This window comes from Temnothorax americanus, unplaced genomic scaffold (genome assembly GCF_048541705.1).
Source record: "Temnothorax americanus isolate GAGA-0224 unplaced genomic scaffold, ASM4854170v1 Scaffold64, whole genome shotgun sequence".
NCBI classification, from domain to species: Eukaryota; Metazoa; Arthropoda; class Insecta; order Hymenoptera; family Formicidae; genus Temnothorax; species Temnothorax americanus.
In genome coordinates, this window is record NW_027509786.1 from 173,925 (window position 1) to 191,134 (window position 17,210).

Here is a 17,210-nt window from a genome sequence, read left to right on the forward strand (position 1 = left end):
GTAATCCTCCTTAATCAGAATTTTTATCGCGATATAGGATAATGATGACTGAAAACGCAAGCTGACAAACATTATTTATAAGGCATAATCGCTTAAATATATTTTGATGACTGCGATAAGAATCCGAACTTTTTCTTAAACGATCCGCTAGCAGGAACAAGAATGAGTCAATAGCCATTGGAGCAATAAAGCACTGCCTTCTAATCAATGTCCGTTAATGAAATGGCACGATAAAATCGATAGCTCTGCATCTGCATTCACATCAACGAGAGCAAAGAGAGCCATGTGGGTTATCGACCACAGCTGTCAGCTCCCTGTACCCATACAGTGTACACCCTTAAAGCTCCCCTCACACGAGATCTCGCCGGTTGAGAACAATTGGTACAGTCACTGACAATCCCCATGAGGCATTTCTCTAGTGTAAATAACTGTACAATTTTTTCGCAAATAAATACATATACATGCACGTAGTGCCAGATAAATGATATTAATTATTTAAAAATGGGCTGATACAGAGATTAAGATTTACTGACAAGATATAAAATATATGGCAACAATGCTTTGATACAATAGTACACTGAGAAAGAAGATATTTAGATCCAAAAAAATATTTATTTAGATATATTGTGGCCAAAAGATTATTTACTTAATATAATACACATATTTTTTTTTTTTTTTTTTATTTAGAATTAAATATTTTATAGTTATACATTGTAATTTTTTAAATGATAAAATGTAATAAAAACTGTAAATATAATTGTTTAAAAAATTATAAAATATTTCGATGTTTATTATATATAGGTATTATACCAAATATAGAAAAACAATGGACGCACTTTTAGCATAGATCACAGTAATATTAATACATACTACATAGAAGTTGACTTTAGTATTCTATTGAAAGGTTAAGGTCGACGTTATTTAGGTTCGTGATTCATTCATAGTAGTATCGATTGCAGCCTATTCGCGTGACTGAAGTCTCGTATATGATTTCCTTACATAAACCCTGTGTGTACGAGCCCTAAGGACAAATCTTAACACAATGCTTTAAGTGTTTCATTTATAAATGAGTCAGAGAAGAGTGGTGTCTATCAAAAGATTTGTACAACACTCATGGCATGTGCAATAGAAACTTATAGGTCGTGGACGACATAAAAACGGCATATTAACGTCATTCCTTTAAAAAAAGAATGATATACATTTTAAAATAAATCAAGCATGTAATTTTAACCTTTTCTCGGTCATAATTATTACGAACACAACGAGACGAAAGAAAGTACCAAAGTGATCATGTATGACAGATTCGTGCATATCGGTTGATATATGGCTAAAACCATTTTTCAACGCATTATTACAGAAATGTTCAACTCTTATAAAAGCTTTTGTTTAGACTTTAAAACAAAACTTTTATTCAAGAGTTAATTATAAAGATATTTAAAGTATGATTTTAAATAATTGCAAAGTTATGTAATTAAGTGTTACTGACAGAAAGTTAATTCTAAATGTATATATTTTGTTGCAAGGTAGTAAGACGAATAATGTCAGTGGTAGGGTCCTTGGACAGATGTTTAGTCCACGGCGAAAGGGTCCAGTCCCCCTATGGAGAGTTATGCCGAGAACTACCCTCCACTGATGATTACGGCATATGAGTGCTGCATCGGCAGTACCCACGACAATAGTCCCACTATTGCTACCTCTAGCCCTTCTGAGCAGGACACGTGACATGTGCTCGCTTAGGAACAAACGCGCACACGCGCGCACGCACACACACACACACACACACACACACACACACACACACACGCACGCACGCACGCACGCGCGCGCGCGCTTAATGCACGTGCCATGTTTTAAGCAAAATTTGTCAGACTCCCTTAGGCTGTCTCAGTGTTCGGTTTATTACATGGACGCCTCAAGTGAATGAAAATTTATAGAAATATGTAAAAAATGAATACTGCACCAGTTGCCAAGCTGTGTTAAAATTCGTGTATGTAATTTTATTCATAAAGCATAATCTTGTGTCACCAGAAGTAATTCCACGTAATAAGTAAAATTAGTAATGAGTGTTATTAAAATAATAAATGTTATGTTTGTGACATGCAGATTCGGACTCACATATTCAAGTTATCGGAAATTGTTGAATTAAACACAATTTACTGCTTACGGACGGTACGTGTTAATTCAGTTGTAAAACAAATTGTGACTTTATTTTTGTGCAATGTTTGCATCCGTATAAAAATATACAAAGTATAACGAGATGGATACTCAAAGGTATAATTTGTTATTAAAGATATAGTAGTGCTATAATTATCTGATTATTTAAGAAGTTTATATATAAAGGTTTAAATATAAATATTCTGATAAGGTCAAAAATGTTAATAAACTGATAAAGAGCGCTTATGAAAAAATATGTATTGCTTAAAATTTTATGTTCAACAATATATTTCAAAGAGAATCCTATCAGTTTCGAACAGTTGTGATATGTCTCTTGTGAGAAATGCTCAACCTTTAAAGCTTGGACATTTCAAAAAAACAGACAATGCATAAATTTAATGATGCAATGTGGGTGCAACGCAATGCTAAGAGAGATTCTTTACATTGAGATATGAATAAAATGTTAAGAGAGAGAGAGAGAGAGAGAGAGAGAGAGAGAGAGAGAGAGAGAGAGAGACAGACAGACAGACAGACAGACAGACAGACAGACAGACAGACTACCATAGAGACTATAGTACTACCATAGAGACCGCAGAAGTGCAACATTTAATGCATATGTGCGAACAGTTTAAGTGTCATTTTCTAATGTATAAACGAATATACTTATTATCGTTATGTAATGGGCAATTGTGAAGCGGAAGTAGCCAATGGTTTCATTGTCGACGCGTGAAATCTGCGATACAGACATTGGATTTATTTTATTACTAAATATATTTATAACTGCCATATTATATCATATAGTTATTTATTAATATTATACTATTCCACTGTACATCTATATATCACTACAAAATCAAAGAAATAAGAAGTAAATTTTTATCTCTAAATTTTATACTTTATTTACTATATTTTAATTGGTACTTATCATTATTAAAATATCTCATACTATTAATTAGTAACCTACACACTATACGTGTAACAACTAATTAATTTAAGTTTATTAAAGGGCAAGACCACCTTTTGGGCGCCTGAAAATCATATAGGTATCTTTTGCAATTTTTGGGGAAAAAATTATAAAAGAAATCAAAAATTTGTTTTAAGAAACTTATTCTACATGTTTTGAAGAGTACACAAAAATTTAAAATTTTTTTCCATCAAAATGGCGACGCTGGAGCTGTCTCACATTCGGTGTTTTTTAGGCGAGCGTCCAATCGGCGTCCAAAATTCCTCCTAAACGGTTTGACCTGGAACAAAATAACAATAATTTTTGTTTTCTACATAAGATTTACTGGGAAAGTACATAGGATTATTTATAAATATTGATTTTAGTGGAAATGGTGCACATCTGAAAAAAAGTTCCGATTTTGACCGTGAAAATTTTGTTGAAAAATTATCTGTAGAATAAAAAGTTTATAACAGCGCAAAATCCGTATGTATTTCCCTAGATAATTATAAAAAAAAGATTCTCTGAAAGTTTCAAGCAAACCGGATAAAAATTGTAGAAGTAACGTTGCACGCCGATTGGACTCTCGCCTAAAAAACACCGAACGTGAGACGGCTCAAATATAAAAATTAAAAAAATTTTTTTTTAATTTTTGTGTACTCTTCAAAACATGTAGAATAAGTTCTAATTTCTTTAGATACTCATGTACTGCATTACATAATTGGCGATTATATAACTACCATATTTTCTAATCGCAAAACACGTACGTTCTTCCACGTCTGTAGGCTTTCCGCGTCAGGGAATATTTATTGCGGCGGAAACTTATTTCCGTAATATATACATATAATTATCAGCGCATCGTAATGCACTAACGATGATGTTGACACGCATGCACGTGCCGCACGATACAGGATTTACCATTGATAAAAGCCTTTTCGTCATCTACTCCAGATACAATACTGTAACGCTCGAAAAGTGATGCTCATGTAATACTATAAAAAATAGAAGAAGATGATACATCGCAAAACAATTAAAATAAAATGTGTGTATTGTTTTTTAACAATCAACAGATTTGAAAAGAAAAACAGCCGATATCGATTGCATTACAATAATTATTTATAATTGCAATGCATAGGTATGCAGACTTTAGTTTCTCAATGCTTTTCTTTTTCTTCTTTTAATGCAAACTCAGAATGTAAATTAAAGCAAACAACGTATAACCGGGTTTTCTCTGATTCTCTCTCCTTTTTCATCGCAATTTTAGCCGACCTCGATCTTAGAAAATCTGACGAATAACGGAGTAAGTCGCGAGCACATAAACAAATAACAGAAAATGAACGAAATAGTCACGATTCATGCAACAGATATCAAATGTTTGAATACATGCCAACAGTTTTGGGTCGTACTGTCAGAGCAAATGTAAAATTTACGCGAAAAGCAACAAAATTATTTGATTTTGCTTTATAATTGATAGCAGTATACATGGAAAAATCCAAATTATATATATATATATATACATATATATAGGTATACATATATGTATATGTAGACGTAACACAAATGGGTTTTTTTCGGACTGAAGTTAACTAGTCTATAAGTGCAATAATTAGATACGGTGATGCGAATGATTTAGTCGCGTATTTGATTCAAAAGAAGAATCCGCAAAATCTTTAGGTGTGGCACGAGTGCATTCATGCATGTTTCTCATCTTCTGAATCCATATATTAGGTTAGTAGGACCGACATTTTTATGGATTGTCGCGTCGTTTCGCCAACCCGAATGGGCAATTTTTCTGGCGTTTTTGTTGCATTCCGTTTGCGATTTGATTGTGGAAACTTGATGCATGAAAGCGTGCTGCTACTTGCGAGAACTCATAGTCTTTTTTTTTTTAAACCGCATCACCCGGTGGGAAGCGACGATAGGTCGCAATGGCGAATTAGAAAGGATGTTGATAAGCGAGTGGCCGCGAATTTGACGCGGTCATGCGAGTTGCGGTGTTATCCTTATTAGCGATAACACTGTCACGACTGATAACAAATCGTATCTTGCCCACGTACCACTCTAAGTCGCGAATGTGGAACTCGTTCATTGCACTTAGAAGCGCTTTTGGCATACTTGTACGGCACTAACAAAACTACACACAGTTATACGCATGCGTATGTAAATCCGAAAGAAATAAACTCTCGTCGATCGAATTGTGCAACAGATCTAGGTAATGGGAGAAGTGTTACGAGAGTTGTTATCGCTGGTTTACTTTTACAAAGAAATTGGAAATTTAATAGAAAATATGTAAATTGCATTTGCAATAAGTGCAATTTAATTCCCGCAAAAAGGTCAAAGTGATAAAAAGCAATTAATTTTATATATGTATATATATATATATATAAATATATATATATATATAAAGGGTGAGTTTTATTTCGTGTGCCATTTATCTCTGCTAATTATCTCAGAACTAGTTTATTGGAAAAATGTTTCAGATAAAAGTTGCAGGGTTTAAAGGAGACCAATAGACAATCTTATTAGATTTTGAGTCTGGGGCCTGTGTTGAGCCCAGTATAGGAACCCCGGTAGGACCCCATGTATACATCTCCTAGAAGCTTTCATGTTCATACACAAATATTTTAAAAAATTGGAGCACTATTGTAACAGTATCATCTTGAAACCAAATCAGATCAGAAAGTCCTGTACCGTTTTTTCCTCCGACAAACAATTATCGAGATATCTCGTAAGCTATAAATATTAAAAAAATTTAATTGTGTTTTTCTTGGATATCTCGAAAAGTGGGCAAATAAAAAAATGTTTCAGACAAAAGTTGTTCAAATTGATTAGTAAAAAAAGATGATACAATAAAAATGGGGATTTCTATTGAAAAAATTTAACTTAGACCTTACTGACAATGAGACCTAAAATTTAATAATCGTTTATTGGCTAGCCCTCTCTGAATTCTCCAATTTTTCCAATAAACCAATACTTGCTGAGATAATTAGCGGAAATAATTGACATACGAAATAAAACACACTCTGTATTATATGTATATAATATGTACTTAAATAATATGTACTTAAATAATTATATTATATATATTAAAAGCACAATAATATCAGATAAGAACTGTTTTACAAGATTGACAGAAAAAAAATTATGTAACATATATTAATTCCGTTAAGTCTCTGTCTCTTTATGTAGATATCTTGACAAACTTTGAAACAAATATATTGAAAATGGCGCAAAATATCCATGATAAATGTTCATTTACGTGCCAAGAAACCACAACTGGTCTTCATTAAACTTCTTTAAATGCTCGCGCACGCAATCATACGTCAAGTCTTCTTTCGCAACTACTGATTTAAAATGCGTCTCTCATATCGCAGCACCGTTAACGTTAACGTGTGTGCTGGCAGACCATCTACTAAATTTATTCTAAAACGCACCTCGGGTCAGTATGCCACGATTTGTGTTGAGCAGCAGGTGTAGCAGGTCGAGGCGTGCTGATTTCTGGGAATATCACTCGTGCCTCATTTGACAGATAGTTTTTTTTTTTCACTGAAATATTAATAATAAATAAATTATTAATTATCCAAAAAGGACTCTAAATGAAGGCACGTATACGATATTTATGTATTTTAAATATCATAATTTATAATTTAGAAATTTTATTGCCATTTTACACTTAAAAAGAAAAAAGTTTTTGTTAATATGTAAAGGCTTCACTTAATGCACAAATCTATCATAAAATTCATCGACAAAAATTATCAAAATATATGTAGGTATATTAAAGAAATACTCGCATTGAAAAAGAGTAAAAGCAGTCTCAACATTTTACATGTAATTCCTTTAGTAATCTAAATTATTTAAATTGCTTTTATTAGTAATAGCAATAGCTGTCAAGAGTGATGTGTTCAGTGATGTGTGATATAGAATACTGTCAATTATTAAATGTTCGATAAGCGTATTATTCAGTTTTATAGCTAGCAACCAACACTTTTTCCATAATGGCTACTAAATGGATAGCTCCCGTTTTTACAAGAGAATAAAAAAACTATATGTACTATACGTTTAACGATATGTTAACATACATACATACTATATGTTCAAACTTCAACAATTGCCCATGTATGTATCTTTGTTTAACACTAGCGTTTACTAAATATGATCACAAATATGACCACAATCGAAAAGAGCGATATATATCGAAAAGTATATCTATATTATAATTAATCTAAAGTATTATATAACAAAAAGACCCCTTGGAGGATGGCGACACATTTTGTTATAATTGTTAACTGTTAACTGTTGTAACCGAAATGAGAATGACAAGATAGTCCTAAATGAACTTACGTGTAACTGCAAACGCACTGTGCCTACACTGTCTACACTGAATATATGTATATATATTAGACGAGTCATCGTATAGCCGGATTCTATCTATACTATCTATAGCGAAGTATAGTAAACACACAATGACTACAACGGGACATAAAACATTAGCGACAATACATCAGAGAAACGACACTTGTGAATATCTAAACGATTTTCCTCAACGTTGTACGAATAGGAATGAGTTAAATCCTAGAAAGTTGCATAGTAAAATCTAAAGAAATACTATATAAAATCCTTAAGTCACACACGAGCGGGCCTTTGGTAGAAGATTCATGAAAAGATACATAAAAGGTTTGCGATTAATTTATTAATGTTATTTATTAATTTTTAATTATATAAATATATATAATTATTATACATTATTGCATTATTGCATTTTTGCATTTTTGTTAACAGCATTTCATTAAACGTTTAATACAATGTTTAATTTATCAATCAATGATCAAAAGTGGATTAATTGAAATTGACGGTACATCCGGAAATTGTTAGGTACATCCATCACAAAATAGTTTATGCCTATACTAATATATTCCGTCGATTTAAACGTCACAATGCCAGAGACTACATTTAACGTACGTGTAGTCGGCGTACCTACTAAACGTCGAAAGCGAGACGGAGAACATGAGAATACCATTGCGGCGGAAGGGAAAGGAAGATTATCACATAACGGGTCTTCTCTTCAGTAGGTCGATACGTGCAATAGTTGACACCGATTAGGATATGCCATGGAAAATGCACTTATACGTATATATGTCCATGGTATTTTCACTATTTTCCAATAATGCATGTCCGGTGTTACTTTTTAGTATAGATGATCTCCTATGTATATTATAGCGAGAAGATGACTCGAAGAGTGGAAAAAAGAAAGGGAATTTTAATGCACCTATTACAAGTGTTTATCACAACTACTTTAATCAAAACGTCACAAATCGTTCACAAACAGCTTCTTTGGCATTACAAGCGGCGTATTTTGTGCTTTTGCCTGTTTACTAACAGTTTATCGTTGTATATTAATGGCAATATCGATGCAAAGGTTAAACTCACAAATTATCAACAAGATCGTCGTGAACAGATAAACTTGCAATAGATTATTATCTGGCCGAATCTAACGGATGGGACTTAAAGACTCGTAAAATTCCATCCTAAAAATTCTTTTAAAAAATGGCCTTGCGTGTTTCCGCAGAAATGCGAAAAGTTTCTTCCTTGTTTTTACCAACAATTGTATAATATGTTAAAAAATGTTATAATTTATAAAACAGTTCTTATATCTTCGGGTTTCTGTAGTCAGGCTTATAAAATTGTAGAGCAATTGATTTTTTATTTTATATTATACGAAATTATATTTAAAAAATGATATATATAATATTAAAGCTTTAAACATCTTAAAGGACGTTCTCAATTATATGTATATTTACAAAATTCTTAATCTGATGTCGAATAAAAGTAAAAGTTTTATTTTCTAAAATATCCCCGCGCGCATAAAAATGACGCTGAATTTCTCATAAAGAACTCGATTTGTTGTATATATAATACATACAAGTTACTACGTTAGTTTGTTCTGTTAACTTACATATACTCATCAGCTGATATAATTCAATTCGATCACGCGGAGCCGCGGTTATTATAACAACCTTAAAGGTGCGATCCTTATACAATGAGGATTATTCTCAAGATAGACAGTCTGGTAAAAGACAGAGCATGGCAATAAAATCTCCTTCTCCTTCATCTTTTCTCAGTTATGCAGGAGAAAAGCATAAAAGTGCATGCACAGGAAAGGAAAAAATATTCTGACGGTCGTATGCTTTATTTTTTCTCCTGAAAAACCAGTCGTCGCGCATCGGCTACTAAGAGACGAGAGTGCATTCCGCTCGGCAAGACTGCCACCGCAGGGCGAGAAATGACGAACGTTTTCTATCGTGCGTCAGATCAACGACGCGGCGACGACACGACGGATCATGACGAGCAAGAAATAAGAAACACGATTTGGGGTCCGACAGGACGCGACGCGACGATCTAATTGTAATACACTCTTACGAGTTTACTCCACGTGAACAGTATAATGGCATATACATACGGCATACATACCAGCTCTGATACCAGCTCTGACACTTTTTTACCCTGTTTGTTCATTTTTAAGCACGTTAATCGACAATAATCGATTTACTTGGATATTCTGGTAATTATCAAACTTACACGCGGATGATAAACTGCACATATAAATTCTGTCTCACAACTCGTAATCTTTATTTTAATAATTAGATTCTCCATTTGTCTATTCAAATGCTATTATAAATTATAAAAATAATTTTATTAAAAATTTTATATAGTACAAATTTTTGATAATTTTTAAAAAATTTTATAAAATGGTTATTCCATTTTTTTGAAGAAACATTTTCAAAGAAAGCGCGCAGTGATACATAATAATAAATAAATAAAATCAACGTAAGAAATACAGAAGAGGTATATATAGAGAGTAAGCATTAAGTATAGGAAAGAACAGACGTTTTTGTTTTTCAAAATAAAAATATATATTTGTTGTAAAAATATTGTGTAAAAATGCTCGAATGAGACGATATTTTTGCGAGCAATTTTTTGTGACTTTTGATTCAGCTTTCCCTCGTATTAGCTCACCAGATAACAATTCATATTTATTATACTGATTGGGTGCAAATTCGATTTTTACGCGATATGAATTACAAATAATATTCCCGGATTTTATATCAGGTCAGTACCGACCGAAGTATTCGTGGCAAAGAGATCCTAGCGCGCAAGTAGGCCCCCCTTCTTTCCTCCAGAGCCCGGTCGGGGGGCCCCTATGTGCACCTGTGCAAGTTGAGAGATGTTGTGTTTTCACCTGGCAGTTCAACCTACAATCGCGAGCAAGAACGTTCCGCGAGCGAGATCATCCGCTGTCTTGATCGAAACGAACAGAAAAGTCGGGTCACAATATTCATAATCATCGAATTTTCATCGATCATCATTGTTCTTTTTATAATAAATTGTCGGACATTCCAATAATTATATAAGTGTGAAATACTTTGACGAGTGAAAGACTTTGCGTTTGCAACATTGTGATGTTAAACATTCGATTCTGTCCAAGAATCGAATTGAATTATCAGAAATGAATAAAGAGAAGATATGTAAATGAAAGACTTTCCTCAAAAGATTCCAAAAGATACTCCAATAGATCTTTTTGAAGGGCACAAGACGAAGACAGTGAATTGAATGAAAAAAAGACAAATCTTTTGTAACACACAAAAGCTAAAATTTGAATAATAGATTACAGAAAATGATTAATCAGTCGAAGATGAAAAGTAGAAGACAATGGTAGATTTTGTTACAAATTTTATTATTAACTTTTATTGGAATCCCTTTCGATAGCGAAAAAAACACAACCTTGAAATATATTTTTATAAAATAATCTAACAACAAAAACTAAAGAATACATATAAGCAAATATAGGTATAATGTGTAAAATGATTTGAAGTTATAAAAATCAAGTAATGTGATCAAAAAGGAAATTATTGTAATAATAATTCGTTCACAATTAATCCAACTTTATTGTTACAAAACTACCAATCTTAGTTAAAGACTACTATAAACTGAAATTATGAGAATCCATTTTGAAATATTATTAAACACGTAATGTTTTAGATATTGCTGAAAGTAATAAGAAAAAATATTTTAGTGCAAAATTTAACAAAGACTTCTTTCTAAATCATAAAAATTATATAACTAAATGATTAGTTAAACATTTTAAATGTCAAATTTTTTATAAATATATAAACATCAAATTGCGGACAAAATCACAATGAAAGAACTTGCAAGAACTTGACTCAACATCTTCAATTTGTTACTAGCTATTTTCTAAAGCAAAATTTAAAGCACAACATATATTGACTGCGAGTATTAAAGAAGAACTCAAGAACCATAAGTATCCCTTACTAATCCGCTTACAAGGACTATTCCAAGAGCAGAAAGAAGGCTTCGTGAAACAATGCCGCGTGTAACTTCCGCGATCTACAAGCGAAGCCTAATAGCAAAGCAATCGAATTTCATCTTTGCTATCTCAAAACAAGATGAAGTCTAAATTAGAATGTTCTAAATGTTAAATTTAAACTCTGCAGACGCAATATAATTCGATGATGAGATCGTCGACAAATTGTTGGTAATCTTCGCATACGAAGCAAGCAACTTTCGAACGGATATCCGACAGAAGACTTGGTTCTCGGTTCAGAAGAAAATAAACGTTTACTTTGAAGAAGAAATTGATGAAATTCAAAATGGACACCATGTTGGAGAAAATGGGAAAACTAAATCTGGTAACGTGTATAGCTTAAATAATGAACACACTATTATAAGAACTATTATAACATGCTGTTATAGAATATTATTGGCCTGAATAATAAATGCCGCTATCGTATGTTGCAAATCGCGGTTACAATTTCCCAATTACATTTGCAACAAAAGTAATAATCGTGCAATTGTCATGCAATTGAAAAAATAGACAAAGTACTGTATAATATTTATAATAATAAGAATAGCTTATGGACGATTTAACTACATTTTACTACATACCGACAAACTTTGCACGAATTCAAATTTTTATATACACTTACTTACATATCTTTATTGTATTTATTTTAAATAAATACGATTAAAATACCATTTTTCACATTATATTTGAATAAGAAATAGACAAACTAAATCCCAACAATTTAAATAAAAAACGCGAAAACCGTGCAACTTATCTTATTTTAAGAAAATTATGTTTTAGCAGAGTTTTAATTTAAGCCTAGAATTAACCGTAAATATATTCAATTTTGAAAAAAATTTGGAAATTGCGATAAATATATACAGTAACTTTAATTTTTCTCAATAATTTTGTTTTAAAAAGTCAACTGCATATGATAAGTAAAGAGTAATGAAAAAGCTAATAATAGAGTAATAAATTTGTAGTTAAATTTATTCTTTGTCCAATTTTAAAATTCGATGGCTATAATTTTAAATTAATTCATTAATGTATTATATAATGCGTGAAAATAATGCTATGTGACTGAAAGCATATAATGTATATTGGATTGCTAAAATCTTATTAACTTTCTAATACGTGATTATTCATTTATGATGAGCATATGATGAAATGTCCGTAACGCTTTTTTTGTAACCGTTCCGAAGAAAGTAATTACATTATGAGTCACTATTAAAAATGTATGGGTAAAAATTTATAATAATATGCGTGCACCGTCTTTAAATCAGAACGCATATCATTATTGCTTTTTCTCTTCTACACTTTTTCCATTTTCACAAATATTCAAAATATCTTAATCGACCGTTATTTAAAAATCTAATATAAATATTAATTATATAATTATTAACAAATTATAATAAATAAAATAATTTACAAAATAAATACAACATATATATATATATATATGTGTATTTGTTGTATATATGATGTGTATACATATATATATATGGTAACTTTTATATATATATATATATATATATATATATATATATATATATATATACATATATATATATATAAGTTACCGTTGACACGGTTGTGCTTATTTATACCGACCATAACAATTTATCAGACATCTATTCGCATATGGCTAAATTAGCGTAAACACAATTACTATGAATATTGCACATCAATACCGATCATACTATGTCGCTGGATTCAGCAGCAATGTCGATATCCATATTATGATCGAAAGATCTGCACGCTTTCTGCGCTTTTACTCATTTCACGGAAAGTACATCGAATAATTTATGCTGTTTTAGATATTTTCGAAAGTACAATATCACATGAATATAGAACATAATTGTTAATGATTATCCTATTTCATTTATGATTCCTCTTTTCCATGATTGAATAATACAACTTTCAAAGGACCAGTATTTAATAATCCACTTTGTTTACTTTGAAACATATTAAAATTTATAGTGTAATATAAATAGTGTAGAATAAATTAATTAAGAAATGTTGAAAACTAATTTAAAAGCTACGTCTCCACTGAAGCAACAACGAGCAACTTTTTGTTACTCATTGTTGCTAAATGTTTCGAAATAATTCGACATATGTCGCATATAGATAAATATAATGTATCTAATAGAAATAATAAAATAAAAATAATTATAGGTACTGCATGCAATTGTGTGATACACATAAACTGTGTTTTTTTCGCAAAAATACACAGCAAATCTAAGCGTTTTATTTAATACACTTCTGTAACTTTTTAAACGTTTAAAAACGTATTCAATATAAAAACACATAAAGCGTTTTCAAGCGTTACACACAAAATATAAAACACTAAAACCGAGTTAAAATAAAACACTTATTAATTGAAAAAGCTTTTAAAGTAACAAACACTTATAGAAAATACACTTTAAGGACGTTCTCCAGTCCTTATACTAGAGAAAATCGATTTTCTTGAAACTGTGAATATACGTTAATTTAGGTGTACTTTATGCGTGGTATAAATTTCAGTATCTCTTTCGGGATAAAAAATAAAGTTACTGAACCTCAAAAGTTTCAACTTTTACTAATGAAAAGGTTTTCCAGGCCAAACGGTAAGAGATACGAGGTTGGCTAAAAGGACCAAAGTTGCTCCTCTCGTCGAGTTCTATAAGGGAAAAATGCCAAAACTAACAAAAATTAAATTTTAAATTTTGTTTTGAAACTTTGAGGCTCAGATCTTTATTTTTTATTCCGGAAGAGGTACTGAAATTTATACCACGCATAAAGCACACCTAAATTAACGTAGGGGAGACCGGGGCTAAGCCGATAACGGGGCAAACTTGACACTAGGCTTGTTGCCAATTTAAATCTATCGTAGAAACTTGCCTTTTTTATTATAAATGCGTCTTTATATGCCAGTATTATCAACGGAATTTGGTAACATTCTAAGTTATAGTGTAATTTTTAACGCGACATAAGCGTTTTTGATAGTAAAAAGTAATTTTTCTGATCTCTCGAAAATGTCTACTCTTTCATCGAGCTTTTTCTTGCGAATCTACCGGTGAGTGATTTTGATAGGAAATTCGATGCTTTATACGAATCCGATAATAATTTTTGCATATTTTCAAAATTTTTATATTTTTGGAGTAACAAAAGTAAAAAACGACGATTGGGGCAAAGTCGACAGGGGCTAAGTCGACACGCTGTTTTATTGGTTCTCAATAATAAACGATGCTTGTAATGCAGCATATGGCCCATGACAAATGTGTGCGCACGTGTAATCGCGAATTTACTTGCATAAATTGTTTTTCAGACATGAGTTCAGATGAAAATAATTGAATGTTGAACAATTTTTGTTCTCATTATTTCCAATAATTGTTTTACTTAATTCTAAATTTTTGTACTTTCTAAATACACGATAAACAAATGTATATTTAGTTTCAAACAATAAAAAATAAGTTCCAGATCAAATTGTGTCGATCAGGCAAAGTGTCGAGTTTACCCCGTCATTTTTTAATTTGAAAATTTGTCTTCGCGTCACTTTTCCTTTCCTGGCGGCAAAACAAAGCGACGTACAGCAAAACTTCCTGAATCAATTTTGTACCTGAAGAAACACTCTTTAAATATATACCATTGAAAAAATTTGCCTAAAAATTTTAATTAAATATTAAAAATTGCCTTTGAAAAAATAGTGTCGGCTTAGCCCCGGTCTCTCCTATATTCACAGTTTCATGAAAATTCTAAGAAAATCGATTTTCTCTAGTATAAGGACCGGAGAACGTCCTTAAGCGTTTTATTCAACTTATATACGTCACTTTATTTTGAAAATTTGGTAACACGTTACAATTTTTATAAAGATTTAATTTATCCAAGAAAACACCGCTCCTGATTAATTAATGGAATAAGCCTTGTATTTCTAATTTTAAAATTAGAAAGATGGTGAGGAAATATAAAATTATTGACATTAACAATATTTTGTCGATTGTTTGAAAAAAAGCACTTTATGTGTTTTTATATTTTTTGAATACGTTTCTAAAGTGACTACAAAAAAGTGTATTAAATAAAATATACTTAGATTTGCAGTGTATCTACATAATAAATCGATATTGGATTAAGAATTATTTATAAGACACTACTTATAAAAAGATCTAAACCGATAAAAATTCAGATATACATTGATATTGTGCCTGCCTTTTGTACAGATATGATTACAATAAACTACTTATAAATATTTGACTGAGCCAGTGTGACCGAATTGATAAGAAATCTGTTTTGACGCTTTTCTTATCTTTCTGATTTAATATTACATAATGAATGTTTAAATTAATCAGCAATAAAATTGCTATATTTTTCAAAATGCCACAATTTTCACATGTTTACAATTGTCTTAGGCTGATGGCAGAGAACGAAATGTAGGCTCTTACGTATTATAAACGTAAAGCAAGGCAGAGAAAACTGTATACGTAACCACAGTACGTAACTACGTTCGTATCGTCACGTATCGACACGATAGCTTTTTCATGACTTTACGTTTACGTATTATAGTTACGTATACGGTTTTCTCTGCCTTGCTTCATGTCTATAACTGCGATAGACGTAAGAGCCATATAAGTATGAAGCATATATAGTACATGTAACGTGCACTATAGAAATTTCAAGAACACAGCTAGGAAGGCATTAATAACGTCTTCTGTACGTGATAGATCAACGTATCTCTCTTTTTTTAAGTAATTTCAAGAATCGTGAAGCTTTGGAAAGTATATTTTGTGATTTGTAAACCTGTGATTTGTTGAATGGTGTAATATTTTAGCTTCCGGCGAATACCACGGTCAAAAACTTGCACTGAAAGTATTATAATAACTTTTGTTATTGTTCCAAGATTAAAATATGAATATTTATTTAAAATGAAATACATTGTATTGAAAGAATTACTTTAGATTTTGGGATACTAATTTTTTACAGAACTTTTACTGATTTTTTTACCGCTTCTCTAAATAAATGCAAATACAGTAAAATAAATAGACTGAAAAGAAGAAAAAAAAATGAATGAATAAAATGAATAAATTAATAGTACTATCAAGTATCACATTTTCCAAAAAAGTTACTTTTACTCGATGAAAGATTGGCTGATTCCACCGAGGACATCATAATAATATGCATAGTCGCGCGATAACTGACGTTGTTCTGTTTCTTCTAGCGCGATAAGAATTTCAATGTGCGAGATAAGAGAGTTTCTAGCCTATGAAATTGTGGTTGACTCGAATTGTCGAGTGTTTACCTGCATGCGAGCGAAGCGGTTTCATCTCTAAAGTGTGCAAAAAGTGAAAATCGCAATTAATTGTGAAAACGACTACAATCAAAATCGTACCGGTGCTCCGAGCGCCTCTTTCACTCGATTATAGCTTACAAAAAAGTGATCCTACTGATATTGACATGTCCTCCAACGGTGAGGATCGAGATATCGTGTCTTGTTCGGAGCCTAGAACTGAAACGTGGCGTTTTTTTCACGTAGGTTATAATCAAATCACAAAGGAATTTTTATTGTTAGTCAAGCACTTTCGCTACGTTGACTTAGAATTGATTACTATTGTATAATATTGCATCGCTGCCAATTTGCTCATTGCACTGTGTTTGAGAAAAGAAGTTGAGAATAGAATTTCAAGTAAAAATTATGTAATTTTTTGTTACCAAGATATAATATAATTTCTTATTCTCATATATTTACACATATTTTTTATTCACGTAAATTTATATGTATTT

At 31.4% G+C, this 17,210-nt stretch overlaps 1 protein-coding gene and 1 long non-coding RNA gene across 8 annotated transcripts in view; one reads left to right on the forward strand and one right to left on the reverse strand.

Moving 5' to 3' along the window:
- The window catches only part of Daam (disheveled-associated activator of morphogenesis-like protein), a 30,842-nt gene that overhangs the window by 2,754 nt on the left and 10,878 nt on the right, over positions 1-17,210 (forward strand). Inside the window, exon 2 of one of the 5 annotated variants that reach the window (XM_077421077.1) lies at positions 1,524-2,271. The exons of 1 other annotated variant lie outside the window; for it this stretch is intronic. Coding sequence is in view for 2 of the 4 variants with exons in the window: in XM_077421073.1 (XP_077277199.1) it covers positions 16,884-16,958 (75 nt within the window). In the remaining 2 variants the exon portion in view is untranslated. Of the gene's footprint in view, positions 1-1,523; positions 2,272-11,607; positions 11,803-16,679; positions 16,959-17,210 lie in introns of those variants that run through there. 3 more of the 5 variants (XM_077421078.1, XM_077421074.1, XM_077421073.1) reach the window with 3 other exon arrangements.
- On the reverse strand, positions 2,779-16,543 carry LOC143905575 (uncharacterized). Of its 3 annotated transcripts, none has more exons than XR_013259236.1 (3): positions 16,230-16,543; positions 6,532-6,643; positions 2,779-3,398 (listed from the first exon to the last, which is right to left on the reverse strand). It is a non-coding gene; the product is annotated as an uncharacterized LOC143905575 (long non-coding RNA). The 3 variants fall into 3 exon arrangements; XR_013259237.1 differs by lacking the exon at positions 16,230-16,543 and adding an exon at positions 7,439-10,805; XR_013259238.1 differs by lacking the exons at positions 2,779-3,398; positions 16,230-16,543 and adding an exon at positions 3,747-4,089 and having other exon boundaries at positions 6,532-10,805.